This window comes from Sceloporus occidentalis, unplaced genomic scaffold (assembly GCF_023333645.1).
Source record: "Sceloporus occidentalis isolate IW3139 unplaced genomic scaffold, rSceOcc1.0.p SCAF_138, whole genome shotgun sequence".
Classification (NCBI taxonomy): Eukaryota; Metazoa; Chordata; class Lepidosauria; order Squamata; family Phrynosomatidae; genus Sceloporus; species Sceloporus occidentalis.
In genome coordinates this window covers 846,924-872,726 of record NW_028317118.1, presented here as the reverse complement: position 1 = coordinate 872,726, position 25,803 = coordinate 846,924, and the positions used below count along the sequence as shown (strand labels likewise).

At 43.1% G+C, this 25,803-nt stretch overlaps 2 protein-coding genes across 3 annotated transcripts in view; both read left to right on the top strand.

Moving 5' to 3' along the window:
* The first annotated feature begins 950 nt into the window (after nucleotides 1–950).
* On the top strand, nucleotides 951–21,187 carry ATP6V0A2 (ATPase H+ transporting V0 subunit a2). Of its 2 annotated transcripts, none has more exons than XM_089499668.1 (20): nucleotides 951–1,241; nucleotides 1,826–1,904; nucleotides 5,139–5,236; nucleotides 5,444–5,581; nucleotides 5,972–6,072; nucleotides 6,756–6,882; nucleotides 9,312–9,394; nucleotides 10,813–10,873; nucleotides 11,404–11,616; nucleotides 11,775–11,925; nucleotides 12,227–12,366; nucleotides 13,543–13,688; nucleotides 14,228–14,318; nucleotides 14,763–14,881; nucleotides 15,338–15,548; nucleotides 16,547–16,666; nucleotides 16,784–16,903; nucleotides 17,748–17,865; nucleotides 19,410–19,581; nucleotides 19,851–21,187. In XM_089499668.1, exons 1-20 carry the CDS (start codon nucleotides 1,125–1,127, stop codon nucleotides 19,948–19,950), a joined length of 2,505 nt encoding a protein of 834 aa, XP_089355794.1. In that variant the 5' UTR covers nucleotides 951–1,124; the 3' UTR covers nucleotides 19,951–21,187. The 2 variants fall into 2 exon arrangements, with proteins under 2 accessions (XP_089355794.1, XP_089355793.1); XM_089499667.1 differs by having other exon boundaries at nucleotides 10,780–10,873.
* A 985-nt stretch (nucleotides 21,188–22,172) lies between these two features.
* The window catches only part of LOC149281126 (dynein axonemal heavy chain 10-like), a 71,154-nt gene continuing 67,523 nt past the window's right edge, over nucleotides 22,173–25,803 (top strand). Inside the window, exons 1-3 of the mRNA XM_089499677.1 lie at nucleotides 22,173–22,392; nucleotides 24,097–24,165; nucleotides 25,662–25,789. Of these exons, the coding sequence (XP_089355803.1) occupies nucleotides 22,173–22,392; nucleotides 24,097–24,165; nucleotides 25,662–25,789 (417 nt within the window). The remainder of the gene's footprint in view (nucleotides 22,393–24,096; nucleotides 24,166–25,661; nucleotides 25,790–25,803) is intronic.

Genomic DNA, 25,803 nt, shown 5'->3' with positions numbered 1-25,803 from the left:
CTTTGGTCCTGAGGTTGAAGTGCAGTGGGAGACAAAGTGCCACGATTAATGCGCTGAATTTGCATCGTCTCAAAATGCAAATCGGTACCATACCTCACGAGAGCAATTTGCATACTAATTTACATAATATGCAAATTAGACACCAGGATAGGAGGGGCAGGACTATAGCAACCCTGCTCTCATGGGGCTGAGATCTTGTAGCCCCTTTAAGACTCACTGAAAGAAGGAAATTGGGAGGAGGAGCTTTCCCAGGCCTCAGTCTCCTTCCTCAGATGCATTTGGATATAATGATAATAATTAATAATAATAATGATGATGATGATGATGTAGAGAGACCTTGTAGCCCCTTTGAGAGTCACTGAAAGAAAGAAGTTGGCAGCAGGAGTTTCCCTAAACTGAAGTCTCCTTCCTCAGATGCATTTGGCTATAATAATGATGATGATGATGATGTAGAAGATAACCCTTGTAGCCCCTTTGAGACTCAATGAAAGAAAGGAATTGGCAGTGTGAGCTTTAATGGACTTCAGCCTACTTCCTCAGATGCTTTTGAGGAAGGAGACTGAAGCCTAGGAAAGCTCTTCCTCCCAATTTCCTTCTTTCAGTGAGTCTCAAAGGGGCTGCAAGGGCTCTACAGACTGAGCCCAGAGACCAACACGGCTATAGCTTTGCCTTCTCCCACTCACAGAGCTGAGTCAGCGCTTCTGCTCCTGAGGGAGGTTTTTTTTAGACTCCATTTCCCAGCACCCTCCGCCACCTGGACCAATGGCTTGGGCTTCTGGGAGCCGAAGTCCAAAAAACACTTGGCAAGATACAGCCGCAGACTGGAGGACGGCCACCATAGAGAGGCGGGGGATAGAGCGGCACCGGAAGCGGGAGCCTGGCGCCGCTCTAGCTCAACTCGACGCTGCCTGGGGCGCTCTGGCAAGAGGCGCCGGAAGTGGGGGCAGCTGAGGAGGCGGTCGTTGTGTCAGCCTCCTCTTCCATGGACTCGAGCCGGCAGAACCAGCCCAGCAGCAGTGAAAGGAGGGCGGCGAGGCGGCGCCAAGGGGAGCGGTGACACCGGCGACGCCTTGCTGGCCCTCAGCCCCCGAAAGCCCGACTCGGCGGGGTTCCTTCCCTGGACCATGGGCTCCCCGTTCCGGAGCGAGACAATGTGCCTGGCGCAGCTCTTCCTCCAGGCGGGCTCGGCCTACGAGTGCCTCAGCGCCTTGGGCGAACGCGGCCTGGCCCACTTCCGAGACGTGAGTAGCAGCGCCTCCCGCCCTTCGGGCGAGCTAGATCGGCTGCAGCCACGCTGGAGAAAGCCCCCGCTTTAACTGCCCTGGCGCAAGGCATTCAGGGCAGACCTGAGGCAGTTGCATGCTGGGGAATCCTGGGATTGAGGCTTCATGGGATTGTCAGCCCTTTCTGTACTGCAGAAAGACTCCAGGTCGAGGCTCAGGGCTAAGGAATTCTGGGGGTTTGTCAGACATTGAGCCTTCTTTCTCAGAGAGCTCTGGGGCACAAGAAACTACAATACCCAGCATTCCCTAGCCCTGAGCCAAAACACTTCAAGCGGTCTCAAACGGGGCTATTTCTGCAGGGCGTTTGGGACCTTTAAGTGCCCTGGGGCTCAATGCTAAGGAGTTCGGGGGGTTGCAGTTTTGTGAGACATTGAGAGCTCTGGGGCCACAAGAAACCACCATGCCCAGGATTCCCTAGCACTCAGCCAGGTCAGCTGACCCTACTTAGCCTTCAAGATCAGCTGGAATTTGGTGCCTTTTCATGTGTTTCGGTAACGAAGAATTCAACAAATGATGTCAATTATGTTTCCCCATCTTTCTAGCTCAATCCAAGCATCAGTGTATTCCAGAGGAAATACGTCAGTGAAGTGAAGAAGTGTGAGGAAATGGAAAGGATCTTAGGTAAGCTTGAGCAGTGTGAGGAGGCTTGCTCCAGATTCATGTTCTGTTAAGCACTGGGTGAAGGAAAAGGAGCATTTCTGATTTCCCTGGCAAAAGCAGAGGTTTGGGCCCGAACAGACAGGCCAAAATAAAGCTGCTTTGGGTCCCTTTGGAGGTATGCTGTTTAAATGACACACACATCTTAAGAGGCCAGAAGCTGCCCCAAAGCTTTGCTTCAGTCCTAGAGCCTGGCTTTGGTGCAGCTTCCAGCCTCTTAGGACGCATGCATCATTTAAACAGCATACCTCCAAAGTGACCCAAAGCAGCTTTATATTGACCTGTCTTTTCAGGCCCATTTGCCTCAGGGCTGTTTCATATGTACCTTTCTTATAATGAGATGTTTCCATGTGGAATATTGTGCTGTCTGTCAATGTGAAGGTGAGTCAAGTGAAGGGAGGGAGAGACTGAGCAATCCAAGAGTGCTCCGTAAATGTATAGCTGAGGTTCAGGACCTGTTCTTGATACGCTGCCCGTGCCATGGTTGCTCTGGCTGACGATCTTCGTCTAGGCATTGACAGAGGAAGCGTGTCCCTGTTGGTGCTTCTAGACCTCTCAGTGGCCTTTGATACAATAGATCATGACATTCTCTTGCAATGCCTGGGAGAGTTAGGAATCTGTGGCACTGCACTCCAGTGGTTCTGGTCCTTCCTCTCGGGTAGATTCCAGAGGGTGATGCTCGGGGAGAGTCACTCCTCAAAAACGGAGATTAAATGTAGCGTCCCTCAAGGCACCATACTGTCCCCGATGCTATTCAAGATTTATATGAAGCCGCTGGGGGAAACAATTCGCAGACATGGGGCAGGGTGTTATCAGTATGCTGATGACACCCAAATATATTTCTCCATGTCCCGGTCAGCAGCTATGACAACAGATGGCATTTCTCCCCTTAATCAGTGTCTTGAGGTGGTAATGGGCTGGATGAGGAAAAACAAACTCGGGCTGAATCCAGACAAAACGGAGGTACTTACAGTAGGGGCCCCCAAACCAGGTACAGGGTTGCAACCTCCAGTCCTAGATGGGGTCACACTCTCCACATGGGACTGTGTTCGCAGTCTGGGGTGCTCCTAGATCCATCGCTTCACATGAGAAATCAGGAGCGCCTGTTATCAGCTTCGGCTGACACGCCAGCTGCGCCCTTTCCTGGAAGTAAAGGACCTAGAAACTGTTGTACATTTACTGGTAACTTCACGACTTGATTTCTGTAACGCGCACTACATGGGGCTACCCTTGTGACTAGTCCAGAAACTTCAACTAGTGCAAAATATGGCAGCCAGGCTGGTCACTGGAAAAACTAGGAGTGACCGAATAACACCCATCTTAAAATCTCTTCATTGGCTGCCTATCAGTTTCCAGGCACAGTACAAGGTGTTGGTTATAACCTTTAAAGCCCTACATGGCTTGGGTCCAACCTATTTGAGGGATCGCCTGCTTCCATATAATCCGCCCCGCACCCTCAGGTCCTCTGGGAGGAATCTATTGCAGCCTTTAAAAACCAGACTAACTGCTACCTCCCAGAGGGCCTTCTCTGCAATTGCTCCCAAACTATGGAACGGTCTGCCGGACAAGATTCATCAAATTGCCAGCTTAGACAGCTTTTAAAAAGCTGTCAAGACGGATCTCTTCCGGCAGGCCTTTCCTGAATAAAAGTGTCCAGCCACAGAATGACTGCCCCTCACATCATGTATCAGCCCACCGCTCTGTCCTCGCTGTATTTTTCATTGTGTTTTTAATAGATATTTTAATTGTAACATGTTTAATCCTGTTTGAAGGGGGGAATTTGGGACATAATTTGGTAAATGTGGATTTTAATATGTTGTGAACCACTTTGATTGTCTAGTCACAGAAAAGCAGGATACAAATAAAAGTTTTATTATTATTTATTATTGCACAAAGCCTCACATGAGTCAGCTTTCACCCTGCCTTAGCATGATTAGTTTTTCAAATCAATATAGGTTAATGTTTAAAAACCCTTTCAGCTGTGACATCCTTAGTGTATGTGTGTTTTATTGCTTTGCTTTTTGCTGGGGTTTTGGTAAGCTGCTTTGTGGGCCTTTCTAGAAGGTGGGGTACCTTTCAAGCCTTCTGACCTACTCTGCCTCTCTCTTCCTTGAGTTAGGTCCCCTTCTGAGTAATAGGAAAAGCCTATTAGCATAAAGTGTGACTGGAAGCTATTGAATTCCCCAGCTCTGCTGAAAACACTGTTCTGTGTTATTAATTGCATCCTCATGCTTCTAGGATTCAGAATTGATAGTAACATAGTTAATATGAATTTGAAATTTTCTGCCAGGTGACAATATAGCATCCAAATATTGTTGACGTCTTATATTCAAGTTACTTAATTGCTTGGTAGATGAATCTCTCCACTACATCCAGATCGGATTACGGCGCTATATCCATATGGGATGGTCCTTAGATGAGAAAGTTCAGTTGGTCCAAAACATTTATGTTAGGAAACTGGTAGAAACACAGTTGTATAACATCTGTCTGACACCAGATACACTTACCAACTTTTTTTCTGGTTCATAGTATGGTGCTAGTTTTGACTTTTAAAACTGTAAGTAGACTAAAACTGGATTATCCAGTGGACCAACTTCGCCTGTACAGATTTACATGTCATTTTAAGATGTGTTGTATCAGGCTTTGCTCTCTGGCTTTGCTTGCATTTGTTGAATATAAGAGACAGGACCTTTCCTGTTGTGGCCCCTTGGTTGCAGAATTTCAGTTCTGCAGAAAGCTTTGTTTTAAAGACATCTTACGATTACTTTTAAAATCAGTATACTTTTCAAATTATTATTATTATTATTATTATTATTATTATTATTATTATTATTGAGGGCTTGCCAGTCAAAAGTTAAGTTTGTCAATCATTCCTGATGATTGCCTGCATTCTGCCTTTGCAGGGAAGTTCTGAATCCTTTTTATTATGTATGCACATAATGCTGTAATAAGGCCTGAAAAGCCTGAATAATGCTTGACTACACAGTTAAGGATCCTTTGCAGTCCACAGGGATTCCAGAGGAGACAAGTCAATATGGGTAGAGTGCCTCAAAAACAAGAACTTCGAGTGCTGACTGCTTTAGAGGGTTGAAAAAAGGTTTTTGATTTCTGGGGGGGGGGGGGGGGATCATAGAAATATACCCTTTGAGTTAGAATTCTCTCTTTAAAGGTTTGCTCTCTCTCCTCTGCTTACACCAGGATACCTGGTGCAGGAAATTAAGAGAGCGGACATTCCTCTTCCAGAAGGAACTGTTACCCCGGCTGCCCCTCCACTGAAGCAGATGTTGGAAATCCAGGTACAGATTAAATAAAGTGATGCTGTCCTGTGATATGCCTGCTTGCTTTGTGCATTGGGAGCTGCAGATAGAGGAGTATATAAATGACTGTTCTCACCTGAGCCAGTGACATAAGTCATAGATTGAGTGTGACAATTGACAACCACTATCTTGTGGTTATTTTAGCTAATGTTTGGTACTCAAATGCATTATTTTTCTACATCTCAGGAGCAGTTGCAGAAGCTGGAGGTGGAATTGAGAGAAGTAACAAAAAACAAGGAAAAGCTGAGGAAAAACCTCCTTGAATTGACAGAGTATACCCACATGCTGCGAGTTACCCAGTCCTTTGTCAGAAGAACTGTTGAGGTACTGCATATATTGTGCCTGCATAGTTATGAACTTTTAAAACCAAGATAGGAAGAAGGTAGGCTTTGAGCCATTGACTGCTCTCCAGTGACCTAGTGCCTGATAGTGGCTGGATTCCTGGAAAGAACGCTGACCTGGATGGAGCTTACTCTGCTCCTGCAAGGTGCCAAATTGGGTTGGATCTAGATTTAGTCATGCTACCAGCAAACTCACTTAAATCAGAGGACTCATGTAAATCATAGTTCTCGTTGTTTACACTGGGTTTGCATTTTGAATGGAGGAAAATGTGCAACATCGGTGCACATGTTTTGAGTCTTTGTGATCTGTGTTCTTTTGTGATTTAGTGATACTAGAGTGTTCTAAACCCTTCTTCTAAAATGTTGTTATTAGATTGAGTCCTGTTTACAGACTAATTATGAAGAATTCCCAACCCTAGAAAGTGAACCCTTAGCGGACTACAGCTGTATGCACAGACTTGGTGCCAAATTGGGGTAGGTAATGAATATCTGTGATACTATATAGCACTACCATGTGGGCAGTCAGCAGCACCTGGTGTAATACTATAAATGTTAGACTGTCTGTCTTACATTTGGAAGGGAAGGTTGGATGTTTTTGTTAATATATATATATATATATATATGTGTGTGTGTGTGTGTGTGTGTGTGTGTGTGTGTGTATATAAGATGGCTTTTGGGAATGCACAAGCTCATCTACTTGTGCATCAGTCCTATTTTATGGTGAGTGTGTATAGCTTGCATGCATAAAGTAAATGCTTAACATGCAATCTTAATTATGATTAATTAGATACAAAGGTCATGGAATTCAATAGAACTTAGTCCCTAGTAAGTGTGGCAGAATTTTAGTTGATATTTCTTTTGAAATTTCAAACTGACAATATTTCATTGAATACAAAAAAACAAAAACAAAAAAAAAACCCCAATATATTAAACTTAAACCTACATGCTGAAAATTCTGCTGTAATTCTGCTCATTTCTGTTGTAAATGGTGGGATCAATTCATTTGTTGGATATGAATCTATTTAATTGAGTGGAGTGGTATTGATGCACATGATTGGCTGAATTATCTTAGTTTGCAAAACATCTGAATACCCAATCTTCCTTGTTTTGCTTGGCAACCATATGAAATTTAGTATATTTTGTCTTTTGTAATGTAGATTTATATCTGGCTTAGTTCATCGAGCAAAAATTGAAGCCTTTGAAAAAATGCTCTGGCGAGTCTGTAAAGGATATACTATTGTTTCTTATTCAGAACTGGAGGAATGTTTACAGGATCCAGATACAGTGAGTAACCATGGTGGATAAATAACAATGTATTTCTGAAAGTGGGTGCTACATCACTGCTCTGCATTTAAATTGAGCATCTACACCAGGGGTAGGCAACCTTTTTGAGCCGGGGCCCAGGTTGCTGTCCCTCAGACAACTGGGGGGCTGAAGCCGGGGGGGGGGGAGCTTCCACCCTCCGGGGGTGGGGCCGTGTGCCGGGGGTGGAGCTTCCACCCTCCAGGGCGGAGCTGCATGCCGGGGGCGGAGCTTCCACCCTCCAGGGGCAGGGCTTTCTCTGCTCCCTTTCCTGACCTCCAGCTGTCTGAGAGACAGCTAGAAGTGGGGGGGATTGGGAGAGGGGGTGACAGGCGCACGCCTGCTCCACCTGCCTTTCCTTGGCCCCCAGCTGCCTCTCAGAGACAGCTGGGGACCAGTAAGGGCCCGTGAGGGGCAGGAGCAACAGGCACATGGCCCCTGCTCCTGTCCTCAGGGCTTCGCCAGGCCTGAGGTGTCCTCCGAAGGATACCTCATGTCTGCCGAAGCCCCGTGGGGAGGAGGAGGACGAGGCCGGCGGCCCCTGCTCCTTTCCTTGGGGCTTCGCCAGGCCTGAGGTGTCCTCTGAAGGACACCTCAGGTCTGCCGAAGCCCCGCGGGGATGAGGAGGCGTGTGCCTGCCCTCTCCTCCTTGGTTCCTTCCTTCGGCCGAACGGGCTCCTTTCGGCCGAAGGGGAGGGAGGCCGAAGGGAAGGGCTTGGGCACCCGTCCCAGGCCCTTCCCTTCGGCCGAAAGTGCTCCAAGGGGCCCTTTCGGCCTAAGGGAAGGGCTTGGGCACACCGCTGTCCTGGGCTCCTCCATGTCCTTTGCAACCCCAGATCTCTCTCTCCGGAGGGAGGCCTGGGGCTGCATGGGCCGCGATGGAGCCCCAGAGCAGTAGGCCACCTCCTGGGCTCCTCCACGGCCCTTGCAGCCCCAGATCTCTCTCTCCGGAGGGAGGCCTGGGGCTGCATGGGCCGCGATGGAGCCCTGGAACAGCAGGGGCCACCAGCGCTGGAGGCCTCCCCCTCTTTCCAGGCCCTGTCAGAGGCCGGCAAGGAGCCGGCGGGGGCCGCCAGTGCTGAAGACCTCCCCCTCTTTCCTGGCCCCGTGGGCTCCTTCCCAGCCTCCGCGGATACCAAGAAGGAGGAAGGAGGCTGGCGGCCCCCCCAAAGGCCCTGTGTGCTCGAGGGAGAGACCAGGGCCTTTGGCCTCTCACGCGAGCGACCTTTGACCTCGCGTGAGAAGCCTGGTCCTGCTGCTGGTCCTGCTGCTGATTGCCGCCGGCGTGGGGCCTTTGGCAATCGGCGGCAGGACCGGGCTCGGGCTGGTCCCCCAGCGTCGCTGGGCCGCATGCAGCCCGCGGGCTGCCGACCCCTGATCTACACACAAAGTGGAATTCCCATGCATGGGCATATAGACAGATGATTGCATTCAGAGTGAGTTAGTCGAGCTAGTTCTAAAAATGGCTCCAGGACTAGAAGTTTTAACAGTGGCTTGCTTTCAAACATGCAACATTTAATGCAAACATGTTTTAATCATGATGTAACTTCCTGGCTTGATGCCATTTTAAAACCTTGCATTCAGATTCATAAAGAATGGTCTTTGGATTGGGAAGTCATAGGACTGTGGTCATTGGATGGGAGACTGCCAGCGAACACCAGGTGATGTAGGCTATATTTGAGAGGAAGGGAGTGGCAAAACAACCTCTGAGTAAACACCTATGAAATTCATGGTGTTGCCATAAGTCAACAGGTGACTTGAAGGTACATACACATGCCTTCTCAGACTCACTGGCTGTGAGTTTATTGTTTTATGGTTTATATGTAACGGAAGAACTATAATGAGCCAGAGGCTTGTGTACTGCTGCCTTCTCAGTGTGGGGTTTTGAAGTGTTAACTTTGGTTTTTATTAACTGCAGCTTGTTTCATCCAAAGCTGACAGACTGTGGCTTGAACTGAACATTGTTAAGGCTGACCATAGATTATCAGCTTCAGACAAAACAACACAATGTAGTTAATCAAAATCAGAAGGGAAGGTTTCTGAGCTACTCCTTGTAGCCACATGGAAGAGGAGCATGTGAACCCATAGCCTATAAACTATATAAAACTATGGTTTATTGTAACATGTCATGCAGCCACTGACTGACAAACAGGTTTACCTGGTGTCTCCTTATGTGTACCTTCAGAGGAGCATGGCATAGCTCAATGAAGTAAATCATGGTTTCACTAGTCATTGGGGATATTCTGCTTGCACCATGGTGCATGTGTGTTCTCTGTATTTATCTCATTAGTGAACACACTTTTAAAAGGCATTTTTTAAAATTGCATATTGGTTCTATGTAAATGGTGATCACGGATATAGTGGAACTGTAAACCAAAGCTGAACTCAACAATTTGACATTCACTTTTCAGGGAGAACCTACCAAGTGGTTTGTTTTCTTAATATCCTATTGGGGTGAACAGATAGGCCAAAAAGTTAAGAAGATATGTGACTGGTAAGGATTGTTGTACCATTCATATTTGCTAATGTTCTTCTGCATTTTACTTGCTGAGATATTTCTTTTGGATTATGTTGCCTTGGAGTGTGATGGGGTCTCCTTCAGAGGTTTTTAAACAGGCTGGTGGTCTCCCAGCTCTTATGATTCTATGAATTTACTGAATGTGGTCCTAAAAGTTTTGTTAAGTCAGTATAGTCCATAGGTGTTTAAAAAGCATTATTTTTGTAGGGCTTCCATGAGACTACTCTCAAGGCCAAGTTCTTGCACTGAAGCTAATTCATACATAATTTTAGGATGACACAGTTAAAATATTAGGCATACATCCAAAAAGGTTATGAATTTTTGGATTGAGATTTTGGACAATAAACAGTTGAGAAAACAATCTATGTTTTAAAGAGGTTTTTGTGCCTCAGAAAGAAAGAATTCCACGTACAGTCCGTGTACATGGATTTTACGGGGTGTGAGTATACATGGAACCAAAACGTGTGTCAACATCATCACTTTTGTAAAACAGAGAAAATTATTTTGTCTCTAGTTTTCCATAGTGTCAAGCCGGCATAAAGTATTAGTTCCTATTAAAAAGAACTGGGGAAAGGATATCAAGTACTGGAATTGCAATGACCAGATAGTGGCCTGTTACAGACAGCCAAAATAAAGCTGCTTCGAGTCACAGTGGAGGTATGGTGTTTCAATGATGCATGCGTCCTAAGAGTCCAGAAGTCACACCAAAGCCATGCTCCAGCCCTGGAGCGTGGCTTTAGTGTAGCTTCTGAACTCTTAGGACGCATGCTTCATTGAAACACCATACCTCCACTGTGACTCGAAGCAGCTTTATTTTGGCTGTCTGTAACAGGCCAGTGTACATTATCTTACAGAAAAATCTTCCTGTTATATAGGTTTTAGAAATAATTTGGGGGGAATCAATATATGGAGTCCTTTCAAACATTGTGTTTATTATTTTAAAAGAAAAATATTCCATAATTAAAGTTTTTAACCCCCCTCTCCCAATTTTTCCAATTTTCCAGGAATGAGAAAGGATTTTTTCCCTTTTTCTGCATAAGTTTCTTAGACCACAGGCTTTTCATACTGCATAAGAAGGTTCATAATGGCAAACATGCTTTCAGTGACACTTGTTATTACTCCCTCATAGATTTCCGAGGAGATTCAGTATTTCCCAGAACACAGTTTGAAAACCCATTGTAATCCATTTTGTCTCTAGTTTCCTGAACCTCTGTATCAAGAACTGTTTTCAGGGGTGTTCTTTTTTTTTCCTTGCAAGGCAACATTAAGATTTGATCAACCAGCAGTTACATTTTACAGCCCTGATTTTAGTTCCTTTGTTTGACTCTTTCATAATAATATATTTATATCTTTTTGGCCAGCTACCATTGCCATGTTTACCCGTATCCCAGCAGTTCTGAAGAGCGCCAAACTGTTATGGAGGGACTGCAGATTCGCATTCAAGATCTTCACATTGTGAGTAGAATTAACGTTAGTATTTAATTTTCTGTGCCTGCTGGTTAGGGGAAAAAATTAATATTCACATGGAAGACTGTTAAGACATGTTCAAGAGAAAAGGATGCAGCTTTCACACATATGGACTGTCATATAGACCTGGGATAACCCCTTTCTATATGTTTGTGGCAGTATTTTTATTTTCTGGGTGGTCTTCATAATGTATGTACTATGCATATCATTGGCATAATATTATATGTAAATATGTACCTGCAACAAACAAACAAAACAAAACAACAACAGAAGTGAAATCCCTGTTTCTTACCATGTGAAAAAACGTTTAGTTTTTTCAGATGAAATTGCTTGTAGCACTAGCAGTTGGCTGTCCTCAGTATAAATATTGAAAGACCCACATAGTTATTGATACTGGGGCAAGAGGGGATGGGACCTGTGGACAGTTTGTGTGAACTTGGTCCTTTTATTGCTAGGAAGGACTTGCTATATGTACAATGTTTAATCTTTACACGTCTCAAAAAAATAAATCCACAAAGGTGCTGCATAAAACTGAAGATTATTTACGGCAAGTTCTAGCCAAAGCCTCTGAATCAATCTACACCTGGGATGTCCAAGTGAAGAAGATGAAAGCAATTTATCATGTGCTGAACCTCTGCAGCTTTGATGTCACCAACAAATGCTTAATTGCTGAGGTCTGGTGCCCAGTGTCTGACCTACCAAACATGCGCCGAGCCCTTGATGAAGGATCTGTAAGTGATTTAACCTGGGATGAAATTCTCACATTTCCTTGGATGTGTAGATCAGATGTATGTGGACAGTATAGAAGTAGACTTGTATTATTTTTCTGACTCCGCAAAATACACAGCAAAGAGTAATGCAGGTCACCATTGTTTAATTCTGTAACCAGAGAGAAAGTGGAGCATCTGTCCCATCATTCATTAACACAATACCAACAAAAGAAACGCCTCCAACATTGATACGCACCAATAAATTCACCTCTGGATTCCAGAACATTGTTGATGCTTATGGGATTGGGAGCTACAGGGAGATAAATCCAGGTCGGTAACTCATAGACTGAAAAATAATGATTGAGAAATAGTTTTTAGCTTGATCCCACTCTCCTGTTTGTAATAGGGTTTAAAAGATCTTATGTAGTCTTTGCAATCCATGGGGGAAATATCTGTTTTTTACTCATTAGCACTTGGATTTTTCAGAGAATGCAAAAATAAAATGCTTTCTCACTGTGTGGGGAGAATCAATAGCGCAGGTGCATTGTGGAGAATTTTGATACTGCACATGGTGGTTGCTATACAACAATCGTTGTGCTACAATAGAAATCTTGTCCCTCTATTTTTACAGCTTTGTTCACCATTGTCACCTTCCCGTTCTTATTTGCTGTCATGTTTGGAGATTGTGGGCATGGCTTCTTAATGTTCCTGTTCGCGTTGTTCATGGTATTGTTCGAAAATCACCCCAAACTTCAGCGATCACAAGATGAGGTAAGGAGGAACTTGATTTTTTATTCACTTTGCTGTGAGGAGAAATGAACTCCCCTGAAATCTTGGAGAGGCCGATATCAAGTGCACATTATTGTCCTAAGCACCAGAACCTCTGGCTCCACTCCTTATTCTTGCCTGCCTGTCATTCTGGACAAAAATGAAAATCCTTTCCCTCATCTCATCCACTGTTCCCAACAGTAGCTATGTTTTTATGGTAGTTATGCAGAATATTGAAGTGGCATGAGCGGAAGGACCTCTTGGGAGTGCCCTCCTTCTTGAACGTAATGCCCATTGATACATCAGGCCTTTAAGGAGGACCTAGAGATCCACTTGCTCACTCTTGGGCCTGTTACAGACAGCCAAAATAAAGCTGCTTCGAGTCACAGTGGAGGTATGGTGTTTCAATGATGCATGCATCCTAAGAGTCCAGAAGTCGCACCAAAACCACGCTCCAGTGTGGCTTCTGGACTCTTAGGATGCATGCATCATTGAAACACCATACCTCCACTGTGACTCGAAGCAGCTTTATTTTGGCTGTCTGTAACAGGCCTTGCTTTCTCTTAAAGGATTTTTTGTAGGTCTGTTACTTATCTGATGAGGTCTTCATTGTGATTTAATTATTGCATTTAGACTTGCCACTGAATCCTGCAGAAGAATATCTGATCCAACGTGTCAGCGCAGTTCTTATATTTTTATGCATATAGCATTTTGCCCTTATTAAACTCTTGTGCACTAGGATTAAACACACACATTAATTGAACGAGTTGTGGGATACTTTCTGGCCCCAAAGGATTCTAATGAAGGGCTGTGTTTAATGGTGAGGTTTAATGTTGATTTGTTTTTCCTGAATCCACTAAGAATTCCAGTATCTCACTTCAATGAAGCCAAGCTACTGACAACCAGAGTATGGGTGACAGTGCTGATGAATCCCTGTACTATAAATCTAGTTTTGTTTGGCCTCTGCAACAAAATCTGGAAGGCTAAAATGTGTTGTCCTGGTGCATTATGGTTAAGAAAAGGGTGCCTCTCCTTTTGTGGAGCTTCTGGTTTATTTGAATGTGGCACATGGTGACTATAAAGCACATCTCTTAACTGGAAAATAAATTTTAAAATCATGTGTTCCATGTATTATAAGAAGGATCTTATTTTTGATCTTATCCTTTTTAATCTTCACAGATCATGAAAATGTTTTTCCAAGGCCGATACATCATTTTGCTGATGGGATTGTTTTCTGTGTACACTGGCCTGATTTACAATGATTGTTTTTCAAAGTCTTTTACCATATTTGGCTCCAGTTGGAATGTCTCACAAATGAAGTGGCAGTAAGTGGTTTCCATGTCATAATAAAACAAATCACTGTGGTCACATAGAAAGCTATTGTTTCTACTCACATGTGCAGCAACCTTGCTTCCCATAGTGCATATTTTCCTCATTTTATGGGTCTATCATATGTGCATCTAGTGCCTGGCATGTTCATGATCTTTTATTGTTTCATGTTCCTTCCAAGTATGTTTTATATGTGTGCAAAATAATAAATGGATTGGAACTGAGAGGGAGGAAAGGTTAACATTTGTTGAGAGAAATTATTTACAGGCTTTATTGTATGACAGACCTAAAGTGAAGTGGTGCCATTTGCTGATGTATGTTGGTCCTAAATAATGATTGATGGACCAATGTGGTTAATTGCAAATTTTGTACATTTTATTTCCTTTATGGATTTACTAATTTGTCATTCTACTTTGTGGTATACTTCAGTTGTGTTGAATATTTGTAGTAGGAAATCAGCTAGCAAAGAACCCCATTGATGGTAACTGTGTCTGTATTCATGCCATAATTCTGTTCTGTGTGCTTTGTTTTACAGAAATGAGGATATGCTCAATAATCAGTATTTGACACTGAATCCAAATGTAACGGGAGTGTTCAGAGGAGCTTATCCTTTTGGCATAGATCCGGTTAGTGTTTTTCTCTGGATGGTGAGCCTGTAGAGGAGACTTGGAAACCTTATGGAGCTTAATCATGGGTCCAGTAACTTTAGTTTTACTATTTAAAACACTTCCATTCATGAGGATATATTTGGCTGCTGCTTTTAAAAAGGGATTTTGCATACAAAAAGTCCCAGACTCAATCTCCAAGATTCCCATGAAGGGTGGGAAAGTTTCATATCGGAAATCCTGGGGAGCCTTGGTCAGTCAGTGTAGAATTGACACTGAAGACAAAACTGAGTTATATGAGTTACTTGCTGTAAAACAGCTTATATTGTTCCTAACTTCTTTTCACTTAAGAGATATATGATGAAAGGCTTTATATTGGAGCTGGATGACATGTTCTGTTGGTCATGCGTGGCTGTGTTTTGTGACATATGTGACAGTGTTTTGTGTTTGTCTTTCTCTCTTCAGATTTGGAATCTAGCAAACAATCGTCTCAGTTTTCTAAATTCTTTCAAAATGAAAATGTCTATAATTATCGGAGTAGTTCACATGGCGTTTGGAGTGGTCTTAGGGGGATTTAACCACTTGTAAGTATGAAACTTGGGAGTAAAGTTGTAATGATTACTTTTTGTTCCTTGATTTCTGTTTGAAGTGGGAATGACTTAGAATAGCTGAACAAGCTTAGCTTGCTTTGTACAAACTAATGAACAAGGTTATCTAGCATTCAAGGTCTGGCCCAGCCGCTAAGGAGCTTTGTACGTGGCCTTATTGTTTGTCTTCCACACCCCAGTTTTCTAGTAAAGTATCTGCCATGTAACTACAGATAACAAAAAACACTTCTTTCCTTAGCCCTTGCAAGGGTGGTAGAAGCCATGAGAAAGTGGGTTGTTAGACATATCTTCACCAAGACAGATGTTTATTCAGTAAATGGATCAGCTTGGTTCTTGTTAGAATATGATACACATTGTATATTATTCTGTATAAAACCGATTTCTGCTCCTGACTTCCAAACTAACCCACATCTCCTTTTGTTCTTCCATCAGGCATTTCAGGAAGATGTACAATATTTATTTAGTTTTCATTCCTCAACTCCTGTTTCTTCTTTCAATCTTTGGATACCTTGTATTTATGATTGTCTACAAATGGCTGGCTTTCAGTGTGGAAAACTCCAGGTCGGCTCCAAGCATTCTGATCCAGTTCATTAACATGTTCCTGTTTTTTGGTAGCAGAGCGGACGTCCTTTTCCCAGGACAGGTTGGTAATCTTTATAACTCGAAATACAGGAACAGAATTCACGGTTGGCTTCTTTTGTCTGTCTCAAATCTTAATAACTCAGAAGCTAAAGCAAAATGCAGCTAGACGGTGCTTAAATCTCTCTATAGTTGGAATAAATGCCTCTTCTGTAATGTTGGCTGGTCGACGTGTATATTTCATTTGTTGGTATTAGGAGACATTTGAACTTTTTTTAATCTAGAGAAGTAAAAGGCTTGAAATGGCATAGCAACATTGATTTGTAGAAAAGGGAAATATACCCTAAATGGAAAGTTGAGACCAAACTCAACATAGATGTACTTTGTGGCCAAAGATGAACTGTCGTACGCAGGTCTTATGGAGAAGACAGACACAACGAAATACGAAGGGTCAACTATAGTAGTGCCATGGATTCATACGCCTTATTCTCATGCCATTATTTGGAGATAGTGCAAATAGCCCCGAGTAAAAAAAACACAATCTTTGTGAGTGCTCAGCTCTCACCAAGGTGATCGAAAAAGAGAAAATGCCCATACAGCAGGCAGTTATGGTGAACGCTAGTCAATTCACTTCACAAATGGCTGCAGTGCATCCATGGTAGAGTTTCAGTCTCAGGGAGAGCATGTTTTTCAGGCTGTAGTGGATCTTTCAGACAGCTTTAGTGTGAACTGCAAGACAGTCTTTCCAGTTACCTTCTAGAACTGTCTCACCAGGAACCTTTGGAAAAGACACAAGAGATCATTGAAGAAGTTGTAGGGAAAGAAATGGGGCATTCAGTTGGGGTTTCCCTGACAGATTGCCCATTTTATCTTCCTGCCAGAAATCGACTGAAGTGCCTGCCATTTGGGAGTGCCTGGGTTTTTTTCTTGTACTTTCCTCTGCCGTTTTCTGGAGGAGAAAATCAAGTGCCTGATGCATTTAGTTATGTCTCTGGCTTGCTTACAGGTAGTTTCTGTCCATATGAAACACATTTTTCTTTTGTTTCCTCCCTTTTGAAACAGATGTTTGTCCAGAAAATTCTAATCGCTGTTGCTGTGGTATCAGTTCCTGTGCTGCTTTTTGGAAAACCACTTTATTTATACTGGTTGAATAGTGGTGGCCAAGGGATCGGGACTTACAGAGTATGTATCCGAAAGAACTATGTGTGGTAGCATTTGTATACTTGATGGGCAAAACGTCCCATCCAGGGGCTAATGTACTCTGAAAATAATAGTTTCTTGAATTTTTCTCCCTTTCAGAAAGGTTACCGGTTAGTACGAAGAGAAAGCGAAGAAGAGATTGCCTTGTTGATAACTCATGATATTGAAGAGGGAAGTAGCTCTTTGGATACCAGGCACAAAGATGAGGAAAAAGAAGAGGTGAGTGAACATGTGTGCATGTATTTCCCCCCCCTCCGCAATGTTTGGAATTCTGTAAAAAAAGTAATCTCAGTGACGATGTAGGATATTATATATTTGGTGCTTTCTATATTACTTTTGGAACCATTTTCACCACACCTTCCTTTATGGCTATCTCTTTTATGACCAATTTGGAACATCTGCGTCCATATCCCTCCTGGATCATCTATGGTAGGGGTGGGAATATCTGGCCCAAATGTGATTTAGGAGAGACTCCTTGCTTTATGTGTACAAAAACCAAGATAATCACATTATTTTCTAAAACAAGGCATGCCTCCAATGCTTTGTTTTAGCAAAAGAACACTTTAAAAAAATGAAAGTGTCCTTCCTGTTACTTCCAGTTTCATCAGGAGAGGCCTGGTACAGCCCTTGGAAAGTCTAGGGTAGTTGGCATTCACAACCTTTGAAGTTGCTCATTCTAATCTACCTTTTATTTCGGTTCCCATCTTGAACCATATGTTCTTCCATGAAGTCTTGGAATTAAACTTCTTAGTTCTATCCCCTCTTAATTGAAGCAAAGTCTATTTAGCTGAATACATATGATTCTCCTATTTACCATCCTTGCTTCCTTCACAGCTCCTCCCAGTGTGTTAAATTTTCAATTGTAAGCTTCATGGGTGAGGAACCTAAGAGGTTTTATTGATCCTCTCTATATACAGCACCGTGCATGTTGTGGGTGCTGTATAAACATGATCCTTTCCCATTAGACCTCATGAAGCATGTTACAAATAGCCCACTTTTCTGCTTTCCGAGAACCTTTTTCAGATTGATTTCTTTCCTTGTGTTCATCAACGTTTTCTTGTAGTTTAATTTTGCAGATGTGTTCATGGATCAGGTTATCCATACCATCGAATACTGTCTGGGATGCATCTCGAACACTGCTTCATACCTGAGGCTGTGGGCACTCAGTCTGGCCCATGCACGTAAGTATCTGTATGCTAGATTTTCTTGTTACATCATTAACACGCCTGTGTAGAACACCTTTCACTCTGTTGTAAACAATAAACATTATCCTGTATGCACATGCATTAAAGTCCAAGTAAGGGAAGCAGTGGTTTCTTGCTATGTGAATTCAACCTACCTTTCTTATTTATACTATGGAAAATATACAACACTATATTTCCAGTTTTAAAATAATAAGTTCTGTCACATCTAGCTTTGATTTGTATTTAAAGTATGGTTTGGTTTGAGGACAAACCAAAGTTTGGAAATATGCTTGGATCATAATTTGTCTTCACTAACCAAAGCTGAAATTACTGCTCTTTTTTGTGGTCTCTGTGAACGCAGACAAGTGAGTTACCCTGTGTCTGTGCAGTGCCTCTTTCAGAATATTTTGAAGCATTTTGGTGATAGTCTTACCCATCTCTAGCTGACCAAAATAAGGGGTTTCTTGCTGAAAGCTGCCATTTCCTTTTTGTTCGCGGCTGCAGCTGCATCAATAAGAACAGCATTCACTTTCGTGATCCTACTGGGAAGGAGCTTGAGCTTCGGTCAAGAACTGTGTCAAATGCAACGCTAAGATCCTAGGCTGGGATGGGCATTTAAAATTCATAACAGTTGCTATCTCCTGTGCTTTCCTGGCTGGTGTTTTGATTGAGGGCATTTTTGCAGCTACTTGCTCCCAGCCTATGGCTTTTATTCCACATTACAAAGTGGACTCAGGATCTTGAGTTGATACCGTTTTTGGGGAGGCTGTACTTCGTTTATTGGTTTTTATATACTGTTGAATTTATCTCTGGACCATGTTGCTGAATTCCTTGGAATCTAGTCTTATTTTGGTACTATGTTTACTGTTTCAATGGTTTTCTCCCTTTGAAACTATGTTGATATTATCATTGTTATATGAGCATATGGGCTCATGCATGTTTCACTGTTTATTTTTGAGCCATTGTTTGTTTGGTGCCCATCCTTCCCTCGTCGTGACTTGCTGGTTCATTTGGATGGCTGCATTGGCATCCATTGGAACTGGTGGATTTCGGTGGGATGCCCCTTATATAGGGCAACAGGAGGTGACAAGACTACCACAAAATTGCTTTAGAACACTTTAGAATGCTCCAAAAGTGGCACTGCGCAGGTGTAAGACAACCCATTTGTGTGAGTTCACAGGTCACCATGGGAAGAACTACAGATACAGGTACGTAACTTGTCCTTCCCTGAGTTCAGGTATTACCGGAAACTGGTTAGTTTAAAACTGGAAGCAAATGCTTATCTCATAGGTGAGAAACCCTGGAGCCAATAGGTGAGCATGAAGACCTTTAGGTTATGTAGTTGGTTCTAATAAAATGATTGCATTATAATGATTTGAGGGATGGGGAGTTTTTAATTTTATTATGTAGCTTCAGAAAAATCTTTGTCCCGTAAGTGTGCATATGCTAGGCCAACAAACCCATGAGCGTACAGATTGCTTTGTTTTAGATAGGAGATGGGATTTTGGTTTAAACTGAGCTTTGTAAATACTTGTTTTTAGAGTTATCCGAAGTGCTTTGGGCAATGATCATGAGAGTGGGTCTTCGTGTGGATGCAACATATGGAATCCTGCTGCTGGTACCAGTTTCAGCCTTATTTATGGTTCTAACAGTATTCATTCTTTTACTCATGGAAGGCCTTTCAGCTTTTCTGCATGCTATACGACTTCACTGGTACGTGGTCCCATCCCTAATTTTAATAATAAGGTGGCTTTCTAGGCAAACCTTTTTGGATTTTGTATCATAAAAATGCAAACTTTTATTTTTAAAGTAGTTTATACAATGGAATCTTCTCCTGATACTAATATTTCAATGTGAAAGTAATGTTTGTTTCAGAATTTTTAGCATGTAAGGTTCAGTACATGTCCACTTTAGCCATTTTTCAAGGTTTGGATTTTCAAGGTTTGCTTTTATTTTAATAGAACGTCTTCTTTTGTCTACAGGGTAGAATTTCAGAATAAATTCTACGCAGGTGAAGGATACAAGTTCACACCTTTCTCCTTTCAAGACATTTCTTTACATTTCAACGGATACGTTACATAGTTTGGTTGCTGGAGACAGTACCTTTCTGGAGTCATATGGAAACAAATCATGTCCCTAGATGTCATTCTTGTACAGCCCATTGCAGAAAAGAGCATCACTGATTGCCTTACGATACAGCCAAATAATTTTGTAACCTATAGCTTCTCACCTGGACCTTGCAAATGTGAGGCATCTTACGAACAGGCAGAAATTGTTTCACTGTCTTGAGCATGCGTAAGCGAACTTTTAAGACTGATTCCAAGCATCTGATTGCTGCTTCTAAATGTGCCCTAGCAAATTTGTTATTTCCTTTCACAAAATCCATGCAACACATTCGCTATGTGTGTTTACCTGGAAGTAAAGCCCATGGAACTTAGTGGGACAGTTCTGAGTAAATATGTAAAGGATAGCACTGTTCATCTCATTTGTCATTGTCAGTAATATTTCTATGCTGTTGTTGGAAGTTAAGAGAGAAGGACATTCTGGCAGGAACTGAGAACGGACTGATTTTTCTTTCAATGCTTATAGGAAACTGTCTGACTTGATGTTATATGGACTTTGCAGAGGCTAAGCCTTTCAAAAACGTTTCTCCTCTGGTTAGAATAAGTGCTATACTAATTCTGGCGGCTGCGCATCGTGAATTTTGATCAGAAGAGGAAGGAAGGGAAAACCACTGGATTTTGGGTTCACTGAAGAACTTGGAAGCACTTGTTCCAAATTATTTCTGGGAGATGCCTCTTAGCATGGGATTAAGTCCAGGATTTTACCCTCAACATTTTTACTCATTCCTTTCCAGGAGCACTACTGTACTTGAAGTTATTTTTTTGCAAGGTCTTAAGTATTCTAGCTGAGCTCCTCATGGTAGTAGTCAAACATTTGCATAACTGAAAGCAACGTGTGCGCTTAGGTAGCTGTTTTTCTGCCTTGGAGTTTGGAGATCTACTACTCATTGTGAGGAATGCCATAGACTAACCGAATTAGCACCGATTTTTCTTAGGTGCCAGTTACACTCCTTTTCTATGAAGCATTCCAGTGCTAAGAGTTCCATCTTGCAAAATCAGGTTCTAGCTTTCTATTGGCTTTAATGCAGCAGGCAGTTCAATACTGGATGACATTTATTTATGCTCTATGAAGATAAGTACCTTTTAAAAGGTTTTTTTAAAAAAAAATCAAAACAAAATGGGGATATTTTAATGTAAGGAATTTTGTAAGTGGCACAATCCTCATTCCCCCCCCCCCTCCTTTCCTATTCGTTTAAATAAAAACTGATTGCTACTTTTGAGAATATCTATGTATATATCTATTTATCCTGCTTGTTTAATTGTTATCTGAAAAGGAACCTTGGGTTGCCTTTGTGGGAATGATACAAACCTGTGGAGAACCAAGGTATGAGAAAGAGGAATGGAGTGCCTTAGTGTGAAAGGTTTCAGTCCTTAGGGACATATAAAAGAAATATACAAGAGAGATGAATATAGGAAAGAGCATGGATGGTTCCTAGTCAAATTTGGTTAAGAAGGGGGGGGGGGGGTCAGTTTTATTTGAAGTGTAATGGAGACATAAACAGACATACACGAATGTTGGCACTGGTCCACAGATGCATGTACTTTGTACATGACAAAAGGGAGGAGGCAACAACCGGCTGGCTGCCTTCCTAAAACAAATGGCAGGACTTGCCCATAGGGAAGCCATACTTGCCCCATAGGGAATCATTCAATGGGGAACGGTTGCCCAATGATTCCCTATGGGCAAGTGTGGCTTCTCTATGGGCAAGTACATATTCCTCTATGTTTCCCTAAGGGCAAGTATTCTCCAATGATTCTCTATGGGCAAGTATTCTCCAATGCTTCCCTATGGGCAAGTCTTCCCCTATGTTTCCCTAAGGGCAAGGGCTCCCCAATGATTTCTTATGGGCAAGCACTCCCCAATGAATCTCTATGCATCCCTATGGGGAAGTATTCCCCATTATTTCCCTATAAGCAAATATCCTCCAGTGTTTCCTTATGGGCAAATCTTCCCCAATGCTTCCCTATGGGCAAAGAATCTCCAATGCTTCCCTATGGGCAAGTCTTCCCCTATGTTTCCCTATGGGCAAGGGTTCCTCTCAGTTTCCAAGCGCCGCCATGTTTCTCCGGCGCCTGCCTTTTTCCCGCCCATTCGGGCCTCGCCGTTGCCATGGCGACCGGGGCCGCGTCGTCGGTTAGCCTGGGCCTCCTCGCTTAGGTCCGCCTGAAGCGAAGGGAGAGATGGACGACGTGCGAGTGCAGTGGCTGGGCCTGCGGCTCCAGAATGCGCTGGGCATTAAGGACTCGGCCCCCTTGGAGGAGCTGCTCAACCGCAACGACGGCGAGGAGGCCGAGGTGCTCCTGCACTTCCTCAACCTGGGCACCGTCGCCAAGGAAGGCGAGCCGGCCGCCCTTTTCTTCCGCCAGGAGACCCGCCTCGACGAGATTGACGTGGAAGTCGGTGCGTCGCCTCAGCTCCCGCAAGCCCTGCGCCTCTGGAAAAGGGGGCCCTTGTCAGAGCTTTTGGACTTCAGCTCCCAGAAGCCTCAGCCACGTTGGCCAATGGCGAGGGATGCTGGGAGTTGAAGTCCAACATTCCCTTAAAGAGCACTGTCTAGGGACCACTGAGTCTATGCTCCGCAAATTGCGCGCTTTAAGAGACTTTGGACTTCAGCTCCCAGAAGCCTCAGCCATGTTGGCCAATAGTGAGGGATTCTGGGAGCTGGAGTCCAAAAGCCCTTAAAGACTAGCTAGAGTACAGTCTGGGGACCACTGAGTCTACACCAGCCTCAGGGGAAGGCAATGGCAAACTCTCTCTGAACAAGCCTTGTCAAGAAACCCCTCAAAAGGCTCACCATAAGAAATGACTTGACAAGGCACACACAACAACAGCAACAACATGAGTAGTAAGGACAGAATGCCTCTAAACATGTGCAGAGTGTCCTGTTGGCTTTCAGTCTGTACCAAACAGTCCCAGTATGGTATCCTCCCTTCCTCCATAGAAGCATTGAATGCTGCCTTTCTAGGGGGTTAGGCTGTTGGTCCATCAGGTTCTGCATCATTTACATTCATTCGCCGTGGCTTTCTAGTTTTTCCAATGAATTTTGCCCGCCCTGTTAAAAAATGCCACTTATTACACCTTTTCCATGTAATGTGTGCTTTGCCACCGAGCTTTAATTCTGCCCCTCACCTCTGGACAGTGCCTTGAATGATATATGGTGGAATGAGAAAAGAAGAGTGCCCCTGAGCATTTGCAGAGTGTCTTGACTCACCACCTTTGTGCCACCTTTCTATGCCGGCCACAAAAGGCTTCGACTTCACGTTCTTGTCTTCTTTCCTCTCCAGGGTCCAAAACACACTGCAGATATTAACCAGTTTGAGACTGCTTGAACTGCCCTGGCTAGGGAATTCTGGGAACTTTAGTGTTTGTGAGACACTGAGTGCTCTGGTGCCGCAACAAACTACAGTTCCCAGGATTCCCTAGCACTGAGCCAGGGCACTTCAAGAGGTCTCAAACTGGATTATTGCTGCGGTGTGTTTTGGACCAGAGTCAAACATTACAATGATGTGAAGTGGAAGGCTTTCACACCCGGCATCCATAGTTTTTTGTGGGTTTTTGGGGCTCTGTGGCCATGTTCTAGAAGAGTTTCTTTCTGACATTTCACCAGAGAATGCTGGCATGGAAGAGAGTGGAACAGTATATATACCCCACTGTCTTCCATGCCAGCATTCTCTGAAGATGCCAGCCACAGATGCTGGTGAAACGTCAGGAATAAACTCTTCTAGAACATGGCCACAGCGCCTGAAAAACTATTACAATAATGTCTTCCAGACTGTGAACCATAGCATCCTAATGTGCGGTTTCAAGACTAAAATGAAGCCACAGTGGAAGAAAACCCAGCCTGCACACACTTGAATATACACGTCTCATTCTCTGTATTATTCCCCAAGTTTCAGGGCTTCAGAAACAAGTTCCAAATTCCTGTCTTCCAAGGTGTGCTTTTCTTTTTGGTACCAGTTTATTTCCTTGGAAGAAGCACTTCCTTGGGAGGAAAGAGAAGCCGATATGGACCCCTGCCTCTCTTGATCTGAGTGGAGTAACTCCATGTGTGCATTTGGTTGTCATGTTTATGTAATATATTTTCTTTCTGTTATTTCAAAATAGATATATCGTTTGAAGACACCCTTAAAGAGAAACTGGCTGGGGTTTCCTCCTTTTCTATGGCAGATGGAAGTACGTAAGAGAAGAAGACATTAAGAAGACCCTTGCTAGTAGCTGGCCCAAGACATTTTGCCACCCAAGGCAGAAAAGCAACTGGCACTCATGGCATCCTCCATGCCAAGGCTGACCAAATGATTCTGGCAAAAAAAAAATACATTTTAAAAAATCCACCAAGCACTTCTCCTAAATACAGAACAAAAATAATCCACGGGTCATATCAAAATCCATAATTTTAGCCCCAAAACTTGCCCTTGACTTATACATGGCGTTGACATATAGTTGAGTGTATATGGTAACTCATTCTACCTTAGACGGCATCTACACTGCAGACTCGATGCAGTTTGACACCGTTTTGACTGCCATAACGTCATGCTATGGAATTCTGGTAGTTTTGTGAAATGTTTAGCCTTCACTGTCGGAGAGTTGTAGTGCCACAATAAATTGCAGATCCCAGGATTCCCAGTTATTTACACTGTTGGATGGGCATGTTAGATGGAGGTTTTTCATGTGTCCTGCAAGTGGAGTTCAGTATAGATGCCTTATGGCATTGTTTGCAGAGGGTGCTGGTATTAAAAAGGACAGCCCTGTGTAGGATGCTTACTGCCACTTACAGAAGAAACATAACAAAACCTATATAAAAAATCATATATAAATGTAGCTGTATGGTAGCATTTGCACAGGTTCCTAGTGTGCTTCCCCTCGTGAAACTCATCGTTTGGATCCCTTGATCTGTATTCCATCTTGAGTTTTGGACAGATGGATTACTTAAGTCTTAAGGCAAGAAATGGATGGGAAGTCTGTAACCATAGACCTCTATTTGTCTGTCAGTATTTTCAGTCATGGCACTCTATTGGATTATCTGGTCAGGTTGGATTGACAGATAATATTGTGGCGGTTGTGAGGGTTGGGTCCAGAATGTATTGCTGAGAGATTATTTTTATTTATTATGGTATTTATACCCCGCCTTTCAGCCCTAAAGGCTATCAGAGTGGCTTACAATTATTATTTTTAATAATTATTATTATAATTATTATTTTTAATTGAATTAGTTAAATTAATGTTAATTCATCTCATGGCTTTGGGCTTATCAGATGGCAGCATTTCCTTCTCCCTCCATGCTTTTAAGTATCTATATGAAACCTTGGAGAATTAAGTCAAAGTTTTGAGCAGCGATGGCACCATTACGCAGAAATTTAACCCTTCATGTTTGGTTCCACTGATATATGTTCTTGAACTGGCGTCTGGGTGTAGTATTGGGATGGTTGAGAAGCAAAAAATTAACTTACATAAGGCAAAGGTACTGAGAGTTGGGAAACTGGCTGATCTTGATAGTAAATTGGTCCTGTAGCTCATAGTAGATGCTTCTGAACTCTTCGCTATTTGAGAAGATATAGGTGGCATCATTGTCTAATGGCACCCTTTGCCAGCTTAGAATTAATGCACCTGGCTTTGGTTACTATTTACACGCATGCTACTTCCATGCTTGACTACTATATGCTTTTTTTTAGAGAAAGATCAGAAAAGCAAAAGCTCTCTGCCTGAAAAACATGTTGTGATTGATTCCATGGCTTCTTCAGGCATAGCTGATATTGAGCGTGAGCTGGGTATAGAAGATGGACGAAGTCAGATGCTTAAAGTAAGTCTGCTTGT